The following is a 9,403-nucleotide window of genomic DNA, read 5'->3' as shown; positions in this document are numbered from 1 at the left end:
GCAGCCAGGACTAGAACTGGTGTCCATATGGGATGATGTCACTTCAGGCCAGGGCATTAACCCGCTATGCCACAGCGTCAGCCCAAGGATAGAATTTTTTATGTTTCCACTGCAAAGGACTGTGCTGTTTGTGGTGACAAATACTTAGATACATTTATTTAACCCAATTGGACACACACACAACGTACATAAATACAGAAATTCCACATGATGCCCTACAAATATGTACAATATTTCTGTCTCTCAATAGCAGCAAACAGAAGCTAAAACACACATACAGAATAATTGAAAATTATTAAGGTGCACAAGGCTCACACTGTGGAAAATGGACTCTGTCCTCAAGTTTCAGAAGCAGCTCCTCAGTCCCACTCATCCTCTGACCCCTCTCCTTCCACTCTCCATCCTGCTCATTGTTGTCACCACACTCACTTCCTTGCAGTCTTGGTGTTAGGTAAGAGCTGCTACCCCATGGACTTTGCAGAGATGGCCTCCCTACAAGTCACACCCTTCTGCAGGTCACCTGTGACACTTTGTCTGTGAGCCACGGCTTCCTTAGTCTCTCCTACGCATACACTAGATAATACCATTCTTCATCCATTCTCCCTTTTGCCTCCTTTCTGTCCATTCATAGAATTCACTTCCTGATATTCCATGTGCATCATTGCTATTCATGGAATTTCGTTAAGCAGAACAGGGGTCTCGCAAAATGGACAGGGCTTCATACATGCTCAGAAATCAAGTTGCACTGCTGCTTAAAATTTTCTTCTCTTTTAAAAAAAGATTTATTTATTTATTTAAAAGTCAGAGTTACCCAGAGAGAGGAAAGGCAGTGAGAGAGAACAAGGTCTTCCATCTGATGGTCCACTCCCCACAGAGCCACAACAGCCAGAGCTGCACCAATCCGAAGTCAAGAGCTTTCTCCAGGTTTCCCATGTGGGTGCAGGGGCCCAAGGACTTGGGCCATCTTCTACTGCTTTCCCAGGCCATAGCAGAGAGATAGATCCCAGGAGGAGCAGACGGGACTAGAACCGATGCCCATATGGGATGCTGGCGCTTCAGGCCAGGGCATTAAACTGCTGAGCCCAATGCAAGCTCCCCAAAATTTCTTAATTAAAAGAGTTTTGAGGCTAGCACTGTGGCATAGTGAGTAAAGCCACTGCCTATGGTGCCAGCATCCTATATGGGTGCAGTCCTGGCTGCTCCACTTCTGATCTATCTTTCTGATATCACCTGGGAAAGCAGTAGAACATGGCCCTAGTCCTTGGGCCCCTGCACCCATGTGGGAGACCCTGAAGAAGCTCCTGGCTCCTGGCTCCTGGCTCCAGGCTTCAGGTTGTCCCAGCTCTGAACACTGCAGCCATTTGGGGAATGAAATGGAGGATGGAAGATCTCTCTCTCTCTCTCTCTCTCTGTCTCTCTCTCTCTCCCTCTGCCTCTCTCTCTGCTCTCTCTAACTCTGCCTTTCAAATAAATAAATACATACATCTTTTTAAAAAGAATATAATGTGTGAACGAACATTACTTGAAATGCTATGTGAAGAGGAATACGTTAGTACAGGAAATCTCAAAGTGGGAACAGATTCATACATGCAACACAGAAACCAAATTTCTTCATGCAAAATACAAATTGTAGCATCTCAACTATGTGAGCAATGATTCTTTGTGTGAAAAAACTAATCACAGTATCTATCTCTTTCCTGCAGATATCTCAATCCATGCAGCCAGGGAATGATACACGAAGTTTAGAATTCCTTCTCCTGGGATTCTCAGAGGACCCAGCGCTGCTGCCCCTCATATGTGGGCTCTTCCTCTCCATGTACCTGGTCACTGTGGCTGGGAACCTGCTCATCGTCCTGGCCATCCTATCAGACCCCCACCTCCACACACCCATGTACTTCTTCCTCTCCAACCTGTCCTTGGTGGACGTCTGCTTCACCTCCACCACCGTCCCCAAGATGCTGGTGAACATCCAGACACAGAGCCAAGCCATCAGCTATGCAGGCTGCATCACCCAGATGTTCTTCTTCCTGCTGTTTGTAGAGTTGGACAATTTTCTCCTGGCTGTGATGGCCTATGACAGGTTTATGGCCATCTGTCAGCCTTTGCACTATGCAGTCACCATGAACCCCCAGCTCTGTGTGCAGCTGGTCCTGGTGTGCTGGGTCATCAGTGTCCTGCATGCCTTGTTACACAGCCTCCTGGTGCTGCGGCTGTCCTTCTGCACACACCTGGAAATCCCTCACTTCTTCTGTGAACTGAACCAGGTGATCCACAGCGCCTGCTCTGACACCTTTCTTAATGATCTCATTTTGTATTTTGTATCTATGCTGTTGGGTGGAGGTCCCCTGGCTGGGATCCTGTACTCCTACTCTAAGATCGTCTCCTCCATCCGTGCCATCTCCTCAGCCCAGGGGAAGCATAAAGCATTCTCCACCTGTGCCTCTCACCTCTCTGTTGTCTCCTTATTTTATGGCACAGGAATAGGTGTCTACCTTAGCTCTGCTGTTACCCAAAACCCACACACAACTTCAATGGCCTCAGTGATGTACACCGTGGTCACCCCCATGCTGAACCCCTTCATCTACAGCCTGAGGAATGAAGACATAAAGAGAGCTCTGAAGAGATCTTTGGAAGGGAAACCATGAATGCACAATTGTCTTGGGGCTACAGAAATGACAGAGGTTGCAGGGATGAAACCACAGAGGCAGTAATTCTTACTCTTGGGTCTGGTTGTGAAGGTATACTTTTCCCCTCTCTTTATTTACTTGAGTTTCCGTTATGTGGATTTCAACCTCTCGATACAGTTTAAGCAACTCACTTAGTGTTCTGTCATCTTCAGGATCCCACAGGTTTCCCTTTGATATTTTCCTATGTTCCCAAAGTTAATCCTAACATTGGATCAGAAACAGTTGTAAACTCCCATTTGTCTCATGTGACAGTAAGTACATCTTAGGAGTGATTCTTCCTATCTGATGTACATTGCACTGAGTAATGTTTCTTATGTTTTACTGGAAATAAAGAATTCCTGTGTGTTACTATTGTAACAGACTACATGTTGTAACTCTGGTCATTTGCATAATATGTAATATAGGGAAATTTGAAACCATGGTTTTTCTCTTCCATGTCTACCATTGTAATGTCTCTTCTGGATAATGTGGAATTTAACAAGTGTGTGTCTTAGATTCTCTTATTAAAGAATTCTTTATTGGGACTGGGGCAGTGGCATAGCAGGTAAAGCTGCTGCCTTCAGTGCTAGCATCCCATATGGGCACCGGTTTTAGACCTGGCTGCTCCACTTCCAATCCAGCTCTCTGCTCTCACTGGGGAGAACAGTGGAAGATGATCCAAGTCCTTGGGCCCCTGCACCCATGTGGAGACCTAGACAAAGCTTCTGGCTCCTGGCTTCAGATTGGTGCAGCTCCAGCCATTGCAGCCATCTGGGAAGTGAACAAATAAATGTAAGAACTCTCTCTCTCTCTCTCTCTCTCTCTCTCTCTCTCTGCCTCTCCTCTCTCTTTGTAACTGTGACTGTCAAGAAAAATAAATAAATCTTAAAAAAAGAATTATTTATTTTAATTGAAAGGCAGAGTTACAGAGAAAGGGAGAGACAGAGAGAGAGAGATCTTCCATCCACTGGTTTTCTTCCCAAATGTCTGCAATAGCCAGAGCTCTGCCAGAACAAAACCAGGAGCCAGGATCTTCTTTCAGGTCCCCCACATGGGTGCAGGGGCCCAAACACTTGGGCCATTTTGTGATGCTTTATCAGGTGCTTTAGCAGGGAGCTGGATCCAAAGTGGAGCAGCTGGAAATTGAAGTAGTGCCCATTTGGGGTTCCAGCACTGCAGACTGTGGCAGACTGTGGCTTTACCCAACACATCACAGCAGCAGCCCCTGTTTTATTATTTCTTATTGGATTTTCTCTCCACCAGTGGATCCTGTTTATATTTCAGTCCCAACACCATAGTAATCAGCACAGACAATGCAAACCAGCACACTGGAGAACCCACTCCACCATTTTTCTTTGGTAGATATGCTTATATCCTATACACTATTTTCATATGAATGGTGAGCAGCTGACTGGCTCCTGGGTATCAGATATTAGGCCAGGAGGGAAGTGGCTGTGGCTCTGAGGAGGGCCAGATGTGGATCTTGTGTTGATTGATGTGCCTGTTTGTCCTTGTTTAGTATTTTGGTTATTGTTACTGTGAATTCCCTGGGTGTTATCTTACCACAATTTTGCAGATGTTTCCGTGGGCAAAACTGAAACTAAACATATAAATAAATAAAGTCTAGGTTGCTTGGGTCTCCCTGTGTGATTTCCCACAAGTGTAGTCTCATCTACACTCATTCCACTTAATTTAAATGTACAAAGAAGAGCAGGGGCTTGGCACAGCAGTGAGAAAACATCTGATATGCCTGTCTCCCACAGCGGAGTCCCTGCATCTGAGCCCTGCCTCGGCTTCCAGTCTGGCTTCCCAGGAATGTGCACCCTGGGTTGTAGCAGGACAGCTGAAGAATGGGCTCCTTTCCCCCTAGGTGAGAGAACTGGATTGAATTCCTGGCTCCTGGCTTGAACTGACCCATTTGTGAATTTTGGCAAGTGAAATTGTGCATGGGAGGTCTCTTGTTCTCTGTCTCTCAATCTCAGCTTTTCAAATAATATAATAAATAATTTAAAGTAATCATAATAAACTGTCCATGCTATCCCTAGCACTGTTTTACTACCAGTGTGCTCTTGGTGGATGCTGGCATTTCTCGCTGTGTTTCTTTAGTTCCTGTGAAGGTATTTTCAGGCATGGGCAACTGTTCACATTAATGCGTCTTTGGGGTCTGGTCTCTGGGGTATCCTAGTCTACGCTCTCACTCCCCCTCCTCTTCTAAACATGAAAGCACTTTGATCTTTCTGCCAGATTCAATGTAAGATAGAAACGTGTGTAGGCAACAATTTCACCTTATTTTGCTCCTAGTCATAATTGTCCATTAATTTTCTTTTTTAAAAAAGATTTATGGCCGGCGCCGCGGCTCACTAGGCTAATCCTCCGCCTAGCAGCGCTGGCACACCGGGTTCTAGTCCCGGTTGGGGCGCCGGATTCTGTCCCGGTTGCCCCTCTTCCAGACCAGCTCTCTGCTGTGGTCAGGGAGTGCAGTGGAGGATGGCCCAGGTGCTTGGGCCCTGCACCCCATGGGAGACCAGGAAAAGCACCTGGCTCCTGGCTCCTGCCATCGGATCAGCGCGGTGCACCGGCCACAGCGCGCCGGCCGCGGCGGCCATTGGAGGGTGAACCAACGGCAAAGGGGGACCTTTCTCTCTGTCTCTCTCTCTCTCACTGTCCACTCTGCCTGTGCAAAAATTAAAAAAAAAGATTTATTTATTTGAAAGTCAGAGTTACACAGAGAGAGAAGGAGAGGTGGGGGAGGGGGAGAGAGTGAGAGAGAGAGAGCGAGAGCGAGAGAGAGAGAGAGAGAGAGAGAGAGAGTCTTCCATCCACTGGTTCATTTCCCAAATGACCACAAAGGCCGGAGCTGCACTCATCAGAAGCCAGGAGCCAGGAGCTTTGTGTGGGTCTCCCACATGGGTGCAGGGGCCCAAGGACCTGGGCCATGTTCCACTGCTTTCCCAGGCCATAGCAGAGAGCTGGATTTGAAGTGGAGCAGTCAGGACTCAAACCAGCACCCAAATGGAATGACGGCATTGCAGGCGGTGGCTTTACCTGCTATGCCCCAGCACCAGCCCTCATTAATTTTCAAATTAATTTTAAAACACCATTAATTTTCAAATCATTCTTTCCTCCTTGATTTTGATGGTGCTAATGTAATAATGTTTTCTTTTATTGGACTTGATCACTGTTCTTCATTCATATGTCCAGGTACACTTGTAAGTTCCATGATTTTGGAGTTGTGAGATGGTTTTTTAAAAAAAGATTTATTTATTTATTTGTTTATTTGAGAAGTAGAGTTACAGAGAGAGAAAGAACGATCTTTCACCTGCTGGTTCACTCCCCAAGTGGCCACAATGGCAAGAGCTGAGCCAATCCGAAGCCAGGAGCCAGGAGCTTCCTCCAGGTCTCCAGGGGCCCAAGCCCTAGGGCCATCTTCCACTATTTTCCCAGGCTCATTAGCAGAGAGCTGGATCAAAAGTGGAGCAGCTGGGACTTGAACCAACACCCTTATGGCATGCCAGCACCACAGGTGGAGCCTTAGCCCACTGTGTCACCAGCCTCTAATGACATGTTTCAATAAAAAGCAGGTTAAGACACACAGTGCTCCATGTTTAAGTTTGGGGGTTGGGAGCCTCCATACTCCCCCCTCCCAAAGCTGTCCAGCCCCAACTCTGCATTCTGGGTCTCTTCCAGCAGCTGCTCCCACCTCCTGCTCCCAGCCTCCCCAGGTTCCCACAGCTGAATGCCCCTGGCACAGCACACTTTGGTAGCAGCACAGGGCAGGTACCTGACAGCCCCATCCGTGTTCTTTGCAGCACCAGGGTAGTTTTTTTTCTAAATGTGCACCACACAGAACTTGCATTCATTGTTAGTGATGCTGACCCAAAAAATCAGCACATCATAATGCTCCGAATACATACTAAGCAAAGATCTCCTCTAGACTTGGTAGTTCAAGGTCACTTGTAAGTGGTCAGTGAGTTATAAGACAGTGAATTTTAGTTGTGTATCTCTGTACCAAGCCTTGTGACTGAGCTGCTCCCCTCTGGACTCAACACTGAAAGAGGGATGTCCTATCTCTTTTTATAAAGATTTATTTATGTATTTGAAAGAGTTACACCAAGAGAAGGAGAAGTGGAGAGAGAGAAAGAGAGAGAGAGGTCTTCCACCGGCTGCTTCATTCTCCAATTGGCTGCAACAGCCAGTGCTGGGCAAGGCCAAAGCCAGGAGCCAGGAGCTTCTTCCAGTTCTCCCTCACAGATGCAGGGGTCCAAAGACTTGGGCCATCTTCTACTGCTTTCCCAGGCCACAGCCGAGAGCTGGGTCAGAAGTGGAGCAGCCGGGACTTGAACTGGCACCTATATGGGATGCCGCCACTGGAGGTGGTGACTTTACCTGCTACACCACAGTGCCACCCCCAAAACCATTCTCTTATAGCTCAGACACACTTGCCTTCCTGTTTCATAATCCACTTCATTAACATGTCTTCGTTTCCTCCCACACAGAATCACCTACCTTATTTCCCAGTGCAGTAAATATATATTAATTATAATTGCGAGCCAGCATTCCAGTGACTATCAGCAGTTTTTCATCTCAGGCTGTACACACATTTCTCATAATACAATTTCTATCAAGAGTCCAAATACAGGTTGTTTGTACAACAAGGAGTACGTTAATGCATATCAACTTTAGATTCAACTTTCGTAATTCAGGTTTGTTTTTTTAACTTCTCTAGAAATGACTCAGACATCTAATGAGTATCAGTACTTTATTTAACACAACATGACCTGAATAGTACAGGGAGTGAAAAAGATTTTTGAAATAATCAATAGTGTTTTTTTTTTTCAGAGTTTAGGACCTTTAATTTGTCCTAAAGTCACTGAAGCAAAAATCATGATAAAACATTTTGTTTTCCTCTACAAGCCCCCAACGGGAAAAAAACCCAACTAGAAAAAAAAGTTTTGTACATGGGATGAAACAATATAAATTCAAAACTTACAGATAGGGTTAGCTCTATCACTCATCTCTTTAAAAAGTTTATATGAATATCCAGTCAAAACCGACAGGGTATCGCCCTTGAAATGTTATCTATATGACTTCCAAGCAGACCCCAGGACTGCACACTGTCTTGGAATGTCCTCAGAAGGCTCTGTCATTGAGCAGGTTAACAGAGTAAAAACCCCAGAGTCCTTTCTCTCAAATGGAAGAGGGAAAGACAGAGACAGAAGAAATTACACAAACTTTGTCTTCTTTCTTTGTGGCTTGTGGTATCCTCCTCCTCCTCTGCTGCCTTGGAACCCTCCTCGCCCTCCAAAGCCTCCCTGGCCTCAGCCACCAAATCCGCCACGGCCTCCTCTGCCACCATCTCGGCCTCCAAAGCCACCTCTGCCTCCGCTACGGCCCCCAAAGCCACCTTCACCCTTCGGCTTGGCCCAGTCCAAAGTGACTTTGTTGCCATCAATCTCCCCATCCTCCATGGCCTCCTTGGAGGCTTTGACGTCCTCCTCACTGTTGAAGTCTACGAAGCCAAACCCTTTGGAGGATCCCGTTTCCCAGTCGTCAGTATCCTTGCCCAGACAGAGCCATCGAATGATTCCTTTAACGTCTCCTCGGTCGTCTCCTCAGACAAACCCTTGACAAACAAGGCCTTGGTTGGCTGGCTTCTTGCATTGGGTGACCCTCTGGGTGCTTGTAACTCCAGCCAGATGGCTCTGCCCTCAATTTCCCTTTTATTTCAGGAATTTAACGCTTCTTTACCATCTTCAAATGAGGCAAATTCTATAAACGCATACCCTTTAGATTTGCCATTTTGGTTCTGTGGCCCTTTGATAAAAGTTGCCTTTTCAAAGATTTCCTGGAGAGTGTCTTCTGTTGCACTGTAGGAGAGATTGCTTAAAACCAGAGTTTTTGATTCACCACTCCAAGTGCTGTTCTTTCCCCCTCTATGGTCTTGGTTTTGACCTTTCTCTCCAGTGTAATACAGGGAAACAGACCGCCCGTCGATCTCTGTTCCCTGCTTTTCCTCAAAGGTTTTCTCTGCGTCAGCTTCTGTTTTAAAATCAATATAAGCAATCCCTTTACTCTTTCCATCCTTGCTGACCAGTCTGATCTCCACAGCATCTTCAAACACTTCTTTTAATTCATCCTGAGTGACTTTGTAAGGGAGATTTTTATTTTTTTTTTAATTTTTTTTAAACTTTTATTTAATGAATATAAATTTCCAAATACGGCTTATGAATTACAATGGCTTCCCCCCCCGCCCCGATAACGTCCCTCCCACCCACAACCCTCCCCTTTCCCATTCCCTCTCGTAAGGGAGATTTTTAGCCAAAAGTGTTCTCGCATCTCGATCCTTCTTGCTGTCTTTTCCTTTCGGTTTCTCCAGTTTAATTTCATTGCCAAAGACTCTGTGGTAACTTTTCTGACACCTCATGCTTAAAACCCAAAAGCTCAGAAGGATCGTGAGGCCCCGTTTTCACAGTCTGTATTCATACTGAAAATCAAGATCAAGCGAGCTTTTGCCCTTCTGCTCCATGGGAGGTTTCTGTCCTCCCTGAGCTCGCCTTAGGACACCTGCATTACCGTTTGACAGGTGTACCGCCCCAGTCAAACTCCCCACCTGGCACTGTCCCCGGAGCGGGTTGCACCAGGCCACCGCCGGCCCGCGTAGACCGACGGGGCGGGTGCTTGGCACCAGAAGCGAGAGCCCCTCGGGGCTCACCCCCTCTCACTGGCTCAGTGAAAAA

The 9,403-nt window shown here is 46.5% G+C and overlaps 1 protein-coding gene and 1 pseudogene across 1 annotated transcript; one reads left to right on the top strand and one right to left on the bottom strand.

Annotated features, from left to right (window-relative positions):
- The first annotated feature begins 1,715 nt into the window (after nt 1–1,715).
- On the top strand, nt 1,716–2,645 carry LOC138845758 (olfactory receptor 7A10-like). Its single transcript, XM_070059326.1, has one exon. It carries the CDS (start codon nt 1,716–1,718, stop codon nt 2,643–2,645), a length of 930 nt encoding a protein of 309 aa, XP_069915427.1.
- Nucleotides 2,646–7,888: 5,243 nt separating this feature from the next.
- LOC103345373 (nucleolin pseudogene) lies at nt 7,889–9,090 on the bottom strand (annotated as a pseudogene).
- Between the last annotated feature and the right edge of the window lie 313 nt (nt 9,091–9,403).

The sequence above is a fragment of the Oryctolagus cuniculus genome, chromosome 16 (assembly GCF_964237555.1).
Source record: "Oryctolagus cuniculus chromosome 16, mOryCun1.1, whole genome shotgun sequence".
Lineage (NCBI taxonomy): Eukaryota > Metazoa > Chordata > Mammalia > Lagomorpha > Leporidae > Oryctolagus > Oryctolagus cuniculus.
This window is presented reverse-complemented; position numbering and strand designations above follow the sequence as displayed.

Excerpts from the sequence above, each read along its gene's own strand:
- LOC138845758 (XM_070059326.1), top strand. The coding sequence starts at position 1,716 with ATGCAGCCAGGGAATGATACACGAAGTTTAGAATTCCTTCTCCTGGGA.